An 18638-nucleotide genomic window follows, 5' to 3' on the forward strand; every position below is an offset into this window, starting at 1 on the left:
TATAACCCCTTCACTATTTAGGAGCTAGAGTTCTACAGGGAAGAAACATGTGTTCACTAATTGCTACCACTAGGCTTGTGTTATCTAATACTGTAAGATATGCTTTCAGTTTGAGTTGCTCAAAGAAAACCAGTTGGCTGAATCCAAATGCCCTCTATTACCATGTATGGAAAGTTGGAAACCAATCACAGATTTGTTTTACCTATTTGTCCACTTACCCACGTGAAACAAATACTACAGTACTTACTACATAATTCTATACTAAACTGTAGTAGACTATAGAATACTATACTACACACTGCAGAATCCCTCGATCATGTGTAGTACTTACTATAGAATATTGTAGAATACTATAGTAAATACTAGAGTATTATCCGCAAAAAAAATCACTGTAGTAAATAGTACAGTAATGTATACAACAGTCCACAAAAGCACTACATGAATTACTATAGCATATACTACAGTTTTCTTTTACCAATTTTAGACAATGATTAAGTGTAGACTTTAGATTCTGCAAAAAGAGATTACAGTGAATACTACAGTAAAGTCCGCAAAAACACTACAGTATTTATTTAAAAAATATATATAGTATTTTTTTTATGTGGAAAGTTATGTGTGAGCTGAGTTTATAGATTATGAATGTGTCATACCCTGCTGTGTGTACCAGATCAGAACAGTGCATCTTGCCGGTGTTGGGTAGGGTAAGGTTTGGTATTCCCGGACTGTCTTTGAGCTGGTTTCTGTTACAACATTCCCAAAATAGTGATAGAGTAGAGGAGTGTCTGACCCCTCTGCTCTTTCTGCAGCTCATCTATGCATACCTGAGGTCGCAGGTCTCTTCAACAGGTCCCCTTCCTCTGCTCACGTGTCAGTGTCAGGTAGAACCCATAAGAACTAATAACATAGCTTCAACGTAAACCTGGCTTTGAAATAGCTTTGGAAAGGACACCATGGAATAAGCACCATCTCCTACCGTCCACATACTGATGTCTGATAGACATCTTGACTTTTGATGACACTTCTATTGTAGGATGGCCCTCAAATAAAACAGAATTAATACTACCTACCAGGCCAGACAGCTTTACGTGCTGCTCTGAAGGAAACTGAGTACATGAGTCAGTCACAAAGCATTGGTCCGGTTTGTTTTTAGTGTGGGAGGGAGTGCTAAAGCCTCTTGACTGGGGGAGAGTTCTCAGTGTTATTTTCCTCCCTGTTACAGAGGCGGACTGTCAGACTGATGGATAGTCCTCCTCTTGCTTGAAGAGTCAACTTTCAGAGTTCCCACTCTACTCAGTCATCTCTCTCTCTCTCTCTCTCTCTCTCTCTCTCTCTCTCTCTCTCTCTCTCTCTCTCTCTCTCTCTCTCTCTCTCTCTCTCTCTCTCTCTCTCTCTCTCTCTCTCTCTCTCTCTCTCTCTCTCTCTCTCTCTCTCTCTCTCTCTCTCTCTCTCTCTCTCTCTCTCTCTCTCTCTCTCTCTCTCTCTCTCTCCTCGTACGTGCACACAAGTGCGGAGAGAATGGATACACGTTCCCCCTTCATAACTCTCTCGTTCCAGACGGAGCCTCCCATCATCCTAACAGTTAAGCCAGTGCCTTAACCCTCCAAAAAGATGGACGTGAGTGGGTGGATGGCTGCTATCATTGAGCATGCCAGGCAGGTTAGGGCAGAGTCAGTGTGGCCTGGCCAGCCAGTGACCTCCCATTATGAGGTCAGACTGGAGCCCTGTACGTCTTGACAGTCAGTCAGGATTACAGATGAGGGCAATTCGTTGTTAAAATGGACTGTGGCAGAGTTAGAAAAAGATTTTCGGGACATTTCAACCATTCCCGTGGCCTCATTTATCAATGGTGCATGCGCACAAAAATACCCTAAACCTTTCGTGCGCTGGTTTTCCCGCAAAGGTTCGTATTTATCAATGCCCGAACTTGAAGGGAAAGTTTGCGTATTTCCACGCACTTCTTAAACCATGCACGACTCCTAGTGGTTTATCAATTGTAATAATGGTAGGCTAATAAAACATTAGAGTAGGCCTAATGATAAAACGGGTGCATTTTCTAATGATAAGAAGGTCGCATAGCAATGTCGCCTAATATAGGATATTTATTGTACTTTTATTATATAGGCCTAAATCATAATCATATTGCTGGGCATGTATCCTTTTCTCACATGACTGGTTTATACACAACAATTAGTAGGTTACCATTTATCAATCGCTCATTCAATAGTCAACCATGCTCGAAAGTAAAGGCCGTTGGCCTCTGACAGTATGGGTAGGGTACAGTATTGCTGTGCGATAGGAGCTCGAGTCTGCGCAACATAATATCCTGTTTAATCTCAAAACCTATACCAGGGCAGGACATAGAAACACAATCATTTATTGATGAATAATTTTTGTTGGGGGGGCTTTTTATTTAGTACATTTTTCATTTAGTACATTTAGATACACAAAAATATTGAACAACAATTCGTATTTTGCATAACGTCTGCACTGTAGCATTTACTTTTAAAGTGTTCAATAGACAGTTCATTCTGCAAAATTCACGGCCAGTGTTTGGCAGTCGCTGCTAAACAATGTCACTCGCTAATTTCTCGAAAAAAGATCACATTTGACAAAGCGCTTTAGAAACTGTCATGACCCAGTTCCAACATCTTCAAATCATACAGCCAATGAGGGGATTTATGTTTCCATAAAACGCTAATGGAGGGCGTTTTCCAGGCGGGGTTGTAACGCGAGCGCAGAAATATAAAATGGCTCTGATTTATCAATGAAAACATGCGTATATGTTGAAAGCGACAGTTTGGTAAATCTCAATTATTTGTTGCGCACGCAAATCTAGAATCTCCATGTACGCCAAAATTGTGTTAGAAATGTGTGCACGGTTGATAAATGAGGCCCCTGGGCTCTGGTAAAATGAATGCCCTTGTAAATCTCTGCAGACAAGCATTTATTTGAGCAATTGATTTCATGATGTAGGAGCAGAGGGAAGCTGGCTCCCCGCGGCATTGTGTTTTCACAGTAATATGATCCAGTGGACTCAGGCAAGAAAACATGGGATAAGCCTAAGGTTTCGAACTGAATGAGTGTCATGCAGTATAGCCACGGTCATCAGGCCACGGGGTGGCCAAAAATGTGTTAAAAGTGAAACAATCTTCTCTTAATGGCTTTGAAACAACCTCCTGGTGCAGCTTGTCTAATGCCTTTAAACTACCCTAATGCCTTTAAGCTATAATGGAACTGTGTTCATCAAGTTATGTAATGGGGAGTTCCCTACTTAAGGATTAAGTCTAAATGGGATTATCACCTAGACTAGAGGTCACCAGAGAGACACGGCTGGCCGCGTTCACATGCTGAATTGTGTTAGCTAGGTTCACTGTGGAGTAAAACCAACCAAAAGCTATGACGTCTCTTATCTTTTATGCTAATTGTCTACAATGGGTAAGGAACTGTGGTTTTTGCCACACAGGATTTGAACAGTAGTGGGAGGGTGGTAGGTACATTCAACTCTGTGAATGAGAAGCATTAACCTCTGATATTGTTTCCTTCTCTCCCTCCTCAGGCCCATGAATGGAGCAAAAACGATGAGCGCCTCCTGGCAGCTGTGGAACATGGGGAGGTGGAGAAGGTGGCCTCTCTCCTCACCAAGAAAGGAGCCAGCGCGGTCAAACTGGACAGTGAGGGAAAGTCAGCGTGAGTATCGAGGGTTGAGGGATGGTGTTGAGCCACACACAGATAAGAAACAGGGAATTGGGACAGCTTGGATATTTAGGAGGTGGGTTTTGCAAACTGAATTTAAGGACCATTTGAAATATGAGTATAGTCATGTTTGTTGTTTAAATCAATTACATTTTTGCTCATCTTCCCCAGACCATCTACAACTCCAACACTGAAACTGTTTCAGTGCAGAATAGAAGTTGCAGTATGTGGATATTCCCCCATAGTTCTATGATGACACATCCTACAATAGTTGATAATAATGGAATTGGCCCCGGGCAACTGTTTGACTCAATAAGCCATAGCCCCTGTCACCAGTGGAGATGCTATTGAACTGAATGAACTGCCCTAGATACCCCGTTGAATGAGAGAATAAGTCATCTGGAGCCAGAGAAGGTTTAGGTATTATCATGGTTAGAGAAAGTTAAAGAAAGTCATGCAAATCACTGGTTCTGAATTAACTGCAACCTGACAATGAGTTGCTAAGTATAGCACCATAGAGATGTAATTGTATCTGTACGAGCATCGCTGTCATCGTATATCTCCTTTCTTCCTCCTTTTGTCTATCTGTTTAGCTTTGCCCTTCCTCCTATTCCATAATGAATATGTGCTAACGTCTAAATGGCATCTTTTGTTACTCATGATGGGGGAAATGATTAAATTGGTGAGCTAATGATTCATAAAATGCACCCCACGCACTGTTTTGGCAAAGCCATTCCTGTGCCCTTCTCTCTTTTCATGTGTACAAACCTGTGATCGCCTATTGAACATGATATAATTCCAATTGTATAGAGTAGGGCATGGTCTCCTTTGTGTTTAACAATCTCCCAAATACCACAAAGCGTGATTGTGTCCTGATATTGTCCTGATTTCTATAGGCTCTGAATGGACTTGACAGCCATGCTCCCACTTCCTAGCTGGACCAGATAATGCAGAGGGACAGTGTTAATGTTTGACCTCTTTCTGACAGTTGTAGACAGAGCACCACCACCAGAGACCAGTGAAAGATGACACCACTGACCTAAATATATTTAGTCATTTACTTTGAGGGAGATATGCACACACCAGCCAGCCACACAATTAGGGCTGGGAATTGCCAGGGACCTCACGATACGATATTATCACGATACTTAGTTGCCGATACGATATGTATTGCGATTCTCGTGATTCTATGTGTTATGAATCGTAAACTGTGATTTTATTGCGATTTGATGTCCCAAAAATATTGCTCACTATATATCTGCTGCAGAGAGACAAGAGAAAGAATGAGAATGAGTTTTGATCAGTCCGGGGAATGAAAGGGCTGAAAACATGTTGGCTCACTATTTAAAAAGAAGATGGAGAACAAGCAATGGGATGAAAACTACCAGAGTTTTGGCACAGGTACAACTGAATACAGAAACTATTTGACATTAAAAAACACCTACGTAGCCTGATAGTTACATATTGCAATATTATTTTTGGACCATATTATATAGACATTTGACTTCAAGTATCGATTTGTTATATATATATATATATATATAAATGTCTATATAATATCGTCCAAAAAATAATAATGCAATATGTAACTATCAGGCTACGTAGGTGTTTTTAATGTCACTTATATAAAGACACCATTGTTTACATATCTGACCTTCCCATGTTTCCCAGAAGGACACACACTGACTGGCATGGCATTCCCAAACAGTCAGTGTCACCATGGAGATACTGGAGACTTCTAATTTGTACATAATGACTGGAATGGGTGGTGGTGTTGGTGCTGGTGTCTGAAAGCACGACATCTCTCATTATTATTATTATTATTATTATTATTATTATTATTATTGCAAAACACACACAGACAGATAATCACGTGATAACTCCATTTGTGTGTGTGTGTCCTCTGTAGCCTGATTCATTAGGAAAATGTAACTCATTCAGTTCATTACATGACGTGTAACTGCAAGTCATTGTCTTAAATTAATATTGATAATATCGTTTTCTAGGAGTTAAATTGTGCCCTTCCACTTGTACTTGTTATCATAAATGAATAATAATTTATTGACCTAGCAATTGATGTCCCGAGGAAGTGTAATTGGTGTTGAAATGGGACTCACCGTGGAAGCTGTTGAAGAATGCTTAATTAAACATTCATTAAAAATGAAACGGACTATTCTGGCTGTGTCAGGCATATCAAACATGTTAGTCAGGCAAGTGTGTTTGATTAATGCCTTTCCATTCTGAGGGTAATTCATTTCAGCAGATACACTGTGTAAGCTCTATTAAATAGTCTAGACACTTAACTTATCTAAAAACTTGCTTATCTAAATGTTCCAATATTAGATCATCCATGTTCATTACAAAAAAAATCTGTGTTCTTCCAAAAACAAGTATGTGAAAGAAATGGTCTCGTTATCTCTTCCAATTAAAATCACAACTTTTCACAGCAGAACGGAATTATTAACAGGTGCAAACACACTTGGATGATTACTCAGTCTGACTACTTCAATATTTCCCTCACACGTCCTTGGATCAGTCAAAGTCATTTGGAAGAAGTGCACCAGAATGCTTGGAATCTGGAACCTGCTATGCGGTTTCCTTTTTCAAAAAAAAAAAAAATCATAGTTTTGAGGAAGACATCCTCTATTGCGGTGGTAATTGCTCTGTTGTCGTGTTCTTGAGTTGAACGGTGCTAGAGGCCATGCGTGTGCGTGCGCGCGCGCGCGTGTGTGTGTGTGTGTGTGTGTGTGTGTGTGTGTGTGTTTGTGTATTAGCTCTGAGTCTGCTTGATGGCCTGGAGCAGAGCTCATTGATCCACAGCAATGCACTCCCCCTGTTCTAACACCACATTCCATAGCACCGAATTCAAAAGTCACCTCCCCACTTAACCTTCTCTTGATGGCCAGTGATAATCCAATTGACAGATCACATTGGTGAAGATTGAATTGTAGTGTTGTTGACACTTTGTTTGCTTTTTGTGTAGGGAATTGAAGTATTTTTATTCTTTCTTCACAATTGATTGCTGTATTTTCTGTTTATTCCTCCAATGACATGTTTAATCTCCACTGTACCATTCCACTGTGTTAGACTGATCATCTCGATATGCTGTCTCTCCTCGCACAGTCTCCATGTGGCTGCCACCCGTGGTCAAACTGATTGTCTGGCAGTCATCCTGGCCCATGGAGTGGACACATCAATCATAGACACCTCAGGTTAGTGGACTGCATTCCTCAGGGTTCCCCAATAGGTGATTTTTATTTGGCGCCTTGAGTTTTCGGAGCAATTTTTTTGTAATTTATTTCTGTTGTTGGACATTTAAAGACTGTCAAATCACCAGGAAATCATTTATCGTGATTTAAAATATATTCCCAAGTTTTTCCATGCATAAATAGAGGTATAAATCAAGGTTTGAAATGATTCAGTTTTTCTTAAATACTATATCTGTTTGGGATTTTTGCGCTCAATTTGTAGTCTACAAATGATTTATAACTATGTTTTGCCACCCCCACCCACCCCACCCCACACACATGGCTGAATTGGGACCCCTGACATACCTTGTCCTGTGCCTGCCCAAAGATCCAGATTAATAATTAGAGGCAGAGCTACTTACATAACATGTGAATATCTCCTGAACATAGTGTAGGTGAACATTCACCTGTAGACCTAATCTGTCCAGAAACCTTTCTCAAGTATGATTCTACTGCTAGTGGTTACAGATATAGACTTGAGCCCAGTAGGGAGTTGAATTAAACTGAAGCTGCAACGTAAGATATCTCACCTGGATGTATTTTTTTCCCCTTCAGGTTTTAGTGCTTTACACCTCGCTGCCAAAAACAACCATCAGGAGTGTGCCAAAAAGCTTATACAGGTGAGATGGAGCTACTGAATGAATGAAACTGCAAACGAAAATGTTGACTGATAACTCACTCACTGGCTGTATCGGATGAAGCCGTTGATATATTCTCCAGTAGTTCATCATTATCACCCTTATGTATGGGTCATGTGTATGCAAGCGAGCTAAAACAGTTGTGCTTTTTGTTGAATCCCAATTTTAAAAAGAGTCTCTCTGACCATTGTGAAGATGGGTTCACCGAGTGACTGTTGTGTTCTGTCTGGTGGTTCTTCGGTCTGTCCTAGTGCATCGGCTGACCTAACCCCATGACCTCTTCTCTATCCTTCACACAACTATGATATGACCTCAGTTCAGCCATGCGTACGTCCACACAATAAAAGTCTGTTAATGCATCTGCAGGAGCTTGTGGAAATCAACAAGTACAGTGGATAGCTTGTTCAAGTCTTGATGTAGTGAAATCAGAGATTTCTGTGTGCATGAACTGTTGTTAGTCAGTATTTTTTAACATGTCATAATTGTGTACGTAAAATAGGATTTTATGAAGCTGTCAGAATCAAGTCTACACCACAGTGTGCATACAAGATAATACTTGGCCATTAATCAGAATGGCTGACTCTTACTGTAATATGATCTGCGAGTCAGTGTTAATTTCATCAACAATAACTATGATGAAAAGGACTCTGCAAAACATCTTTCAGTTGTGCGGTCTGATTGAACTGATCTGCCCCGCTCTCCCACACAGCTCCCAAGCGGTCACTTCAGTCACACTTTTGAACTGATGTGAAGCCAGCACACTTGACTTGTAACTAACCTCAACTAGAAACAATGTTTACTCTCTCTCTTACTTTAATGTAGGCTATTTTTGCCTTGATTGCATCAGAAGCTCTATTTTCCCATGTGCTCTGTTTTTCTCTAATCTGTGTTGCCGCTCTTACACATTGGTCCGCAAATGCTATTTGAGTTTGCTTTTTTCCTATAGAGAAAAACTAATGTTATTTGAATGAGCTTTTTTCCTATAGTGAAAAACTAATGTTATTTGAATGATCTTTTTTCCTATAGTGAAAAAGGAATGCTGTTGAATATTAGGAGTGCAGTAATACTTCTGGTATTTTTGTAAAGCTCAAATTCTCCCATTTTCAAGGAAAACCTTGAAAATCTGAGCTGTACATTTTTGAACCTGTAGCCAAGGGAATTATTCAGAACCCTCGACTTTTTCAACATTTTGTTACGTTCAGAAAACGTATTAAATGGTTTTTTCCCCCTCATCAATCTACATACAATACCCCATAATGACAAAGCGTTTTTAGAAATGTTTGCAAATTTACATGCGTATTCAGACCCTTTACTCAACCCTTTGTTGAAGCACCTTCATCAGCGATTACAGCTTCAAGTCTTCTTGGATATGATGCTACAAGCTTGGCACACCTGTATTTGTGGAATTGTTCCCATTCTTCTCTGCAGATTCTCTCAAGCTCTGTCAGGTTGGATGGGGAGCGTCACTGCACAGCATTTTTCAGGTCTCTCCAGGGATGTTTGATCGGGTTCAAGTCCGGGCTCTGGCTGGGGCACTCAAGGATATTCAGAGACTTGTGATGAAGCCACTCCTGCGCTGCCTTGCCTGTGTGCTTAGGGTCATTGGCCTGTTGGAAGGGGAACCTTTGCCCCAGTCTGAGGTCCTGAGCGCTCTGGAGCAGGTTTTCATCAAGGATCTCTCTGTACTTTGCTCCGTTCATCTTTCTCTCGATTCTGACTAGTCTCCCAGTCCCTGCCGCTGAAAAACATCCCCACAGCATGATGCTGCCACCACCACGCTTCACCATGGGGATGGTGCCAGGTTTCCTCCAGACGTGACGCTTTGCATTCAGGCCAAGGAGTTCAATCTTGGTTTCATCAGACCAGAGAATCTTGTTTCTCATGGTCTGAGTCCTTTAGTTGCCTTTTGGCAAACTCCAAGCGGGCTGTCATGTGCCTTTTACCGAGGAGTGGCTTTCACATGGCCACTCTACCATAAAGGCCTGATTGGTGGAGTGCTGCAGAGATGGAAGAACCTTCCAGAAGGACATCCATCTCCACAGAGGAACTCCGGAGCTCTGTCAGAGTAACCATTGGGTTCTTGGTCACCTCCCTGACCAAGGCCCTTCTCCCCTGATTGCTCAGTTTGGCAGGCATCCAGCTCTAGGAAGAGTCCTGGTGGTTCCAAACTTGTTCAATTTTTAGAATGATGGAGGCCACTGTATTCTTGGGGACCTTTAATGCTGCAGGAATGTTTTGGTACCCTTCCCCACATCTGTTCCTCGACACAATTCCTTCAACCTCATGGCTTGGTTTCAGCTCTGACTTCCATTGTCAACTTTGGGACCTTATATAGACAGGTGTGTGCCTTTCCAAACCACGTCCAAGCAATTGAATTTACCACAGGTCGACTCCAATCAAGTCGGAAACAGGATGCACCTGACCTCAATTTCAAGTCTCATAGCAAAGGCTCTGAATAATTATGTAAATAAGGTATTTCTGTTTTTTGATTTATTATACATTTGGAAAAATTCTAAAAAGCTGTTTTATTATGTGTAGATTGGGGATGTCTTTTGTATTTTATCCATGTTAGCATAAGGCTGTAACGTAACAAAATGGGGGGGAGGGGAGTCAAGGGGTCTGAATACTTTCCGAATGCACTGTATGATTAATTATGGCTGCTTTTGGTTACACTCTGCCACAATATCAATGTTGCCAGCTAAGTTATATGAGGAGATAGTAAGTGTAGTTGGACACGGCTATCTGAATGTGCACATGATGGAAGTTGGAGGTAGCCAAAATATTCATTATTTAATAGAAGAAAAAAAATGCACCGACTATTATGTGACTAAAATGGCTGTGACAACAACTAGACTAAAATAGTTTTAGTCAACTGAAACTAACAATGGATGAAATAACTCAAATGTGACAAAAAATCTAAAAAATAGCTGCCAAAATGAACTCTGCTGTGAGTAGGTCTGTATGTACATCATCAACTTAATGCTAATATCAGTCCTTCTTATATATTTGTTTTGTAGCAGCTGAATTCAAAGCTTCAGTGCAGCAATTCTGTACTAAAGCTGTTTTTGTAATCGATACGTAGCCTATCAACAACTGAGGGAACTATTTTCAGTGGGTTCATTTTAAGTGTCTCTGTGAGATTGAGACCATTTTCCAAACAGTTGGGAAGATGAAGTCAGATGTAATACATATCCTTCCCTCTCTCTGGTAATGCCTGTCACTTGAATGGCCAGCTAAGCCACTTGCCCATACAGATTGACTTGACACACTGTCAGAAACCTGATGCAAGGGCACTCCCATTAATTCCAAATGAAAATGAGTCTAAAAAATGGCTTACAACGGTGCCTAAAGCTCTCCGGCTTAGAGTGGGACTGCCTGTCAAAGTGTGCCCCTCTCTCACTCAGGGAGAGCAAGGCAGAGCTAGAGCGAGCGCTGCGTCACAAGGTTATGCGCCCCTCACTGAGCGCTAGATAGAACTTTGTGTTCACGGGTTCACAATTGGACCTTTTCTGAGGTCTCAGCCAAGCAAGCAGGAAACAGCAGTGGCTTACTGCACGTGCAACAACACGCGCATGAGGGAACTTCTCATAAACACAACACTGTCACTGACCGTTTCCAAAATATACTGAACAAAAATATAAACACAACATGTAAAGTGTTGGTCCCATGTTTCATGAGCTGAAATAAAAGATCCCAGAAAATGTTTCTATGCACAAAAAGTATATTTCTCTCAAATTTTGTGCACAAATTTGTTACTGAGCATTTCTCCTTTGCCAAGATAATCCATCCACCTGACAGGTGTGGCATATCAAGAAGCTAAATTAAACAGCATGATCATTAAACAGGTGCACCTTGTGCTGGGGATAATAAAAAGCCAATCTAAAATGTGCACAACACAATACCACAGATGTCTCAAGTTTTGAGGGAGTGTGCAATTGGCATGCTGACTGCAGGCATGTCCACCAAAGCTGTGGCCAGAGAATTGAATGTTCATTTCTCTACCATAAGCCGCCTCCAACTTATTTTAGAAAATTTGGCAGTGCCTCCAACTGGCCTCACAACCTCAGACCACGTGTAACCACGCCAGCCCAGGATCTCCACATCCGGCTTCTACACAAGTGGGATTGACTGAGAAGAGACAGCTGATGAAACTGAGTATTTCTGTCTGTAATAAAAGCCCTTTTTTTGTGGGAAAAAAAACCATTCTGATTGGCTGGTCCTGGCTCCCCAGTAGCTGAGCTCCTCCCCAGTCATGTGAAATCCATAGATTAGGGCCTAATGAATGTATTTGAATTGACTGATTTCCTTATAACATAACACACCTTTTATTATAGTCCTATTTTCAGTCCGTTTCTCTTTCAGTCCCTTTTTCTATAGCCTAAACCAAACAGAAAATGCGTGTGCGACACAACAACACATTCAACTTTAGTGCGTGAAAAAATGTATACTGAAGCAAACATTTTACCCACCTTTTCGATAAAACATATCCTCATACCTTTCTGTCATGTCAACCATTCATTCAAATAAAATAATTCCATGTGTCCGCTTGGCTTTTGTCTTCATAAACTTTCAGTATCTCTGTCTCGAAACTAGGCTAGATTAGCTACCCCATAAGGTATGCAAATATTTTCTTATCTAAAACGTGGGTGAAATTTGCTTCAGTATATATTTCTTGAGTGACTATAGGACTATAATAAAAGGCGTGTTGGGTGATGTGGTAAAGACGGATGTATTTTGAAAACTGACGGTGACAGAGTTGTGTTTTATGAGGAGTTCTCTCGTGCCTGTGTTGTTGCACGTGCAGTAAGCTCACACGGGCTGCTGTTTGCTGCTTTCTTGGCAGAGATCTCAGAAAAGGTCAAATTGTGAACCCGTGACCCAAATGTATCATATATAATGTGTATGTTGCATCGCACAATCGATTGGTCTTCCCAGATTTAGTATGTTCGCTGTGACGGAACGCACAGTCCAACACTAAGCAGAGAGGTTTAGGCACTTGGACAAATTTCCCGAAATTTGCCGTGGTTCCCCTTTTTAAGGCTCAGACCAATTTTTCAAGACAAACATAACAGTGATGGAAAAATAATATGGTGATATAGATGTTAACCTAAGCCTGTGTTTTCCCACCAGAGTAAATGTGTGTTGGATGCTCTGGACAGCTCAGGGAAGACAGCCCTTCATCACGCAGGTAAGACTTGGTTAGAAATAACTATGCAGAAGGCCTCTATAATGCCTACATGAACGTATGACACTTTATGTCTATAGGGCATCCCTAGGCATCAGCTTTGGGAAAATTGTAACTTGGGCATTGAAGATTCCCACTGAAATGGTGGTGTTCATCAGAAATTAATTGAGATCCTATTTGTATTACTTGAGACCATCAAACCTAGGAGGATAAAATGGCTTGATGATTCCTCTTCTTAGGTGCAGAGCAGCAGATAGCCTATCCTCTAAGCATCTGATCTCAATTCCCCTCTTTCAGTCACGGTCCTGTACTCATCCATGACACAATCCGTCTCACTGCTGTACCTCAGCTCAAAGTCCTGCTGATGATTACAGAAGTGGCCGCGGCTATAAGACTAGACTATACCGCGGGTGTTGTCTTATACAGTATATGACAGGAATGTTTCTGTGCCTGGGGTGAACCATACTTTACTAAAGAACATATACATTTAGAGAGGCTTCGGCCAGCTTTTATCTGGGGTGCGGGGGCTTGGATCAAAGACTACAGTAAAAAGAGCTATGTCAATCGCATAGTAAGAGACTCTACTGACAGGTTTTTTTCTCCCGGGTTCCAACGTCCATTTATGGGTGACTGCAAGATAATTGCACCATGTTGGACACAGTAGGGTTCTATTCAGGGAGCAAGCTGCTATAGGAGGAGTCATGCCGGGGGCCTGTGGGAGAGCTTTGACACGGCTCTCAGTTAGTCAATAACCTGCCGTGGCGTTTTGTATTCGTTCCGTACATAACTCCATGGTAGGCAGGGCATTTTGGGCTTATCAATCCATGTATCTTATTTTTCTCCCTCAGCTGCCAGTGGAAGCATTGGGATTGTCCGAACCTTATGTGAGCACAAGTGTCCGGTAAACATCAAAGACACGGTACGTATGCCATTAGATCAGATACAGTGCCGTTTTCTATGTCAGGTTATTGTTTGTATCGTCTTCAACTAAAGAAATATCCAGGCCTGAAGTGTTGTTACTACCCTGTGGGTTGAGAGAAGGCTGTTCCGCATAAATGCAGCATGGAGTAGTCCCACTGTACTGGCTCTGCTGTGCCTCAAAAAATGACCAGCAAATTAACATCCGCTGACTGTGTGTGCGTGCGGGTGTGCATGCATGCGAGTGTGTGTTTGTGGCGTTAACGGTGTGTATGTGTGTTGGGGGTTCGCTGTGTATGAGGCATACTTTGTGTATTTGTGTCGTGGTAGCTGGGCTTGTGGTCTCCAATGGAGACATTGTACATGTCTGTGGTTTCTTTCAGCTCGGTGTTGTTTTTCCTCCTCCTCTTTGGGAGGCGTGATGCCACATCCCTGCTGTACAAGATGTCTCCCTCCCGCCAGCTTCACTGACAAAACCCACTCCCAGCACACACTCACCCTCATATAAAAATCCCTATGTTACTTCCAATTACGTTAATTGCAGCACCGGGGTCGTATAAAGGGCCGTGGGGGCTTTTATTTATGTAGTGTTTTTAGAGTCCTTCTGATCCAGTAATTTACTGCCAGTCTACCACGGGATACATGTTTAAGATTGTATGTCTCAGTAATATCCAATACAGCACAGTCCGAACCTCTGATTCAACTCCGTAGAGAAGCATACTCTTCCTTTAGTGAGGGTTTGTGTTACATCCCCTGTCCTCATACTCAATTGTTTGAAGCGTTTCTCAAATCCTGCATTTCCTTGTACTTTTGCCAAGTCTATAACGTTGACATAGAGCATTTTTCGTAAAACAAGATAGGAATTACGATACTCTTTTGTTAACAAATGAGTCAATTTGGCCCAATCAAAGACGTTAGCTTTTGATGGGGGACGTATTAGAAAAAAAAGAGCTGTGCTGCAGTGTAGATATCAAACCTCTCCAAACCAGCTGTGGCTTCTCCTCAACCCTCCTTCATCCTGAAATAGCACGGAACACTGATACACTCCAAGGAACTGGGTGCTGTGGAGGGCCAGGGAGGGAGTCACACACCAGTCAGAGTTTTTTTTTAAGTGCATCGCTTTCTCACCCCACTCAAACCCTGGTTGACACATCTTCATTACTGTGAGCCTGTCATCCTGTCTGTATCCTCCGGATAATAAACACACAAGATAACTATGTTGTGTTTCTGTTAGAGAGCTATTGCAGCAATTAAAGTCTCTCTCAGAAACAATCGCGGGTAATGGTGGAGTGCTATCCAATCCAAATGGGCTTTGATGCCATCTGAACGGCGGTACTTTAGCTGTGTGTGGGCAGAGCCTGCTGTTCAGAAACAGTCGGGCGCGGGAGGCAGTCAGCTGCGGTATGTATCCTTGTTGAGAGGTTTTGTTAAGTTCACGGAGTATGACCTCACTAGGAGGTGATGGAGACAGTCATCAGCAGCGCACACGTCAAGCCAAAGTACCTAATTTGGCTGCATTTCACATTCAGTTGGAGGAGCTGTAGCTAACGCCTGCTCTTACTCCGTGTTACTGTAGGTCAACACCTCTATAGCCGTGGTTCACAGTGAAGGGTGAACCTGGACCCTGGTCTCGCTCACATCTGGAACTCATTCATCTTCTCTTCTAACAGAAAGTGCTGGGAAGAACATGCCAACTTGTTAATACTTGACGTGCCATATGCCTATATATCTTCTTTAAATACTGTAAATACTGACAAAATGATGTAACAGAGAGAGAATTCCTGGGATTGGCGGTTTTTGAACATTCACAGTCGCAGAGGGGTGAATGTTTACCGTGTGGTTGGCTGTAATCCATGTTCATGTCAACGCACCGTTAAAACACACAGAGACAGAACTATGTCAATACCATTAGAGGATGGTGATGAGGTACTTACTGTAGTCACGCAGGCCTCTCAAATGCAGGAGCGAATGGAGTAGAAATAAGGGAAACTATAGCCAGTGGGGCACATTATTGCTGTAACAATGTGGCTTTGCTAGGACCCTGGGCACTCCTTCATGGTTAACCCTCCCCATCTCTGTGTGTCGGACCAGACAGCCTTAGCCACAGCTTTCTGTGGTGCACCGTGCTGAGTGCTGAGATTACACATGGTTTTAATGTTAGATTGTTACATTAGCCTCCTGGGCCCTGGCAGCCAGCCTCTGCTCTGCTGGCCTAACCCACAGATGCCATACTGTAGCTTTATTTAGGCATGAGGATCAGTCCACGTATTTCTCATCCCCTTGTTTCCCCCCCAGACTGTGAGGGGTATGAAAACATTCACTCTGGAAAACATTCACACTCTGCGCCTGCCAGGGCTTTGTCTGCCAGAGATGAGGAAAGCAGGACTTTTGTCTTGTTCTTTTTTCAAGACCAAAGTTAGGCCTTTCGGCTGGTAAATACATGACATAAGGCCCTTAGAAACCCACATAATAGCTTTGCCCTTTGTGGTGTGTGTTCGTTTAACACTAAGCAAGTCTGACACATTCCCAGTCAACTCTGGCACATCTCTGAACCCCATTTAGATTCCTCATGTGTCAAATGTTGTATTTGTCACACCTACACTCAATGGCTAGTGTTCATTCCTCTTTCCTACCAAGGTTGATCTGTTCTCTCTTAATTTGAGCCAGTTTGCTACATCGGGAAAATAATCCTGCAGCAACAGGAAATGTGGATTATTATGTGGATTATTATAAATTGACATTTTTTGTAGGGGTTGATACATTTTTGTAAGGGAAAATCAAGTCAGAAGCCTTTTTAAACCTCAAATAGCCTACAAGTTTTACATTTCATGCATTGCTGGAAAGTTCTCCTGCAACAGGATTATCAAATTTAGATCCTACACCTGTATAGACATACACACACACACTAACTAAAACTGTAGAGTATGGTCTGAAAAGATTCCAATGTTATTTACCAGAAATCACCCCAGTGACAGAGAATATGGTCTAACTGTCCAGAGTGTGGTCTGAACCCCGATATGTTAAACAGCTCGGAAGGTTCCATTTTATACACGACAGAATCATCCAAGGTCATTCTTGGTGAATAAGAGCTGTCACTGTCAGTTTTCTCACACCTGGCTGTCAGAAGCCTCACCACCTTGACAGAGCTGGTAGTCAGCGTCTAGACAAGGTCTTGGAAATGTAAGTATCACCAGAGAAATCACTCAACCTACTAGTTATGGTATGTGACGTGTATCTCTGGGGAAAGTATGTTGCTAATGGTGAAATGCTTTTTAAACTGGCTCCTGGTTTTAGTGTATGGTAGAAGTTAGAAGTAATTAACTTACTTTGATGTTGATTTTGAAGGTACAGATGTGGTATCTTAATTTGATCACCGCGTTGCAGGAGAATTTCCTACTGATACATTTTTCACAAGGGGAAATCTGGTCAGAGATTTGCAGGAGAATTTCCTGCAACACAGGAAATAAAACATTTTGTTGTGAATTCAAGGTTTTAAAAAGGCTTCTATAAAGTTTGTCATTTCCACTTAGAAATTTCAGACTTGATTTTCCCTTGTGAAAAATATATCAACCGCTACAAAAATGTCCATGAATTATAATCCACATAATAATTAATATTTCCTTTTGTTGCAGGATTATTTACCTGCTGTAGGAGACTGGCTCAAACTAAGATTCCACATCTGTATGAAGTTTAGTGTCAGCTAAAAAAAAAAGAAGTGTATTTCACTTTTTATGGTTCGTCCAGAACGTGTTTTCCAAGAGCTTTCAGGGATAATATGTGATTTTCGAGAAATGTTCCATCTACCAGTGAGACAGAAATTGTGTAAATCCTCTTGATTGTGTTAAGAGTCAACGCCCAGTGCAGTGTGTGTAATGTCCTGTGAAGCAGACAGGCTGCGCATGTAGATATTGCCTGCCTCTGCTTTTGATGAGGTGTCAGTTTCCTAAACCGTATTACTAAGACAAGCCAAACCCTGGGAAAGAAAGGATATAAGGAAAGGAATCTAGAAAATATGTGGAACATATGTGTTGTGTACATTATTTGATAAGGAGGACTGTCTGTGCATGGGACGGAGAACGCTGTGTGTGGAGGGGTGTATGAAGGGGTCTGTGTGTGTGTGAGAGAGCGGGGGGTAGAGTAAAGTTTCTCATTTTCCCTCTCTGAGCTGTGGGGGAGAATGGCTAACTCTGCATGCCAAAATAATATAATAAAAGGCCTTTGCTCTGGTTTGTTTGAGTGGAGGCTGGCGCTATAAAGTTGTGCTTTTATTTGAGCAGGATGCTGAAGGATGTAGCCCAGCCTGTTACCACTCGTCAATGCTCCAATTGTCGTCTTAGGAATTGCATTGTGGTCATAGACTACATGAGCGAAACAGCTGGTTTTTCTCTGTGCTATACGTCTGGTATGTTTTCATTGCAGCAGACCAAACAATGCTTCTAGTGTACAGCAGCTGAATATGTACTGTCGCGCTTACATTCCAATCACTTCTCCCACTTCTTCCTTTCCCGAGAAAACAAGGTTGTGGATCCTTTAACAGTGAACGTCAGTATGTCGGTTTAGGACCGTATGTGTGCTTCTGTGTTCACCTGCTATGATCAAGGCATCTGAACAGACCGTCTACACAGGATACTGTTACTCTGAGTGAACTATGATGTGTGGGTCCTGCAGGATGGCCTCAGCCCCCTGCTGCTGTCCGCCAGACACGCCCAGACAGAGGCGTGCGGCAGCCTCCTGGACTGGGGAGCCGACGTCAACGCGTGTGATAAGAACGGCAGGTAGGGGAGGACTCATCTGGCAAATCACACTTGCCTTCCACTTCATAACTTCATCTCATCATTACAGGGTTGTCTACAAGCACGTTACATTATAATGCCTTGATGGTGAGGATGATGATGGTGAGGATGATGATGATGATGATGGTGAGGATGATGATGGTGAGAATGATGGTGAGGGTGA

The 18638-nt window shown here is 42.1% G+C and overlaps 1 protein-coding gene across 2 annotated transcripts in view; it reads left to right on the top strand.

Moving 5' to 3' along the window:
• Positions 1-18638, top strand: part of rai14 (retinoic acid induced 14) — a 42225-nt gene that overhangs the window by 14735 nt on the left and 8852 nt on the right. For both annotated transcript variants that reach the window (XM_021602825.2, XM_021602826.2), the window contains exons 3-8: positions 3557-3687; positions 6817-6905; positions 7497-7561; positions 12710-12767; positions 13613-13683; positions 18351-18457. In XM_021602825.2, the coding sequence (XP_021458500.2) occupies positions 3557-3687; positions 6817-6905; positions 7497-7561; positions 12710-12767; positions 13613-13683; positions 18351-18457 (521 nt within the window). The remainder of the gene's footprint in view (positions 1-3556; positions 3688-6816; positions 6906-7496; positions 7562-12709; positions 12768-13612; positions 13684-18350; positions 18458-18638) is intronic.

The sequence above is a fragment of the Oncorhynchus mykiss genome, chromosome 5, assembly GCF_013265735.2.
Source record: "Oncorhynchus mykiss isolate Arlee chromosome 5, USDA_OmykA_1.1, whole genome shotgun sequence".
Classification (NCBI taxonomy): domain Eukaryota; kingdom Metazoa; phylum Chordata; class Actinopteri; order Salmoniformes; family Salmonidae; genus Oncorhynchus; species Oncorhynchus mykiss.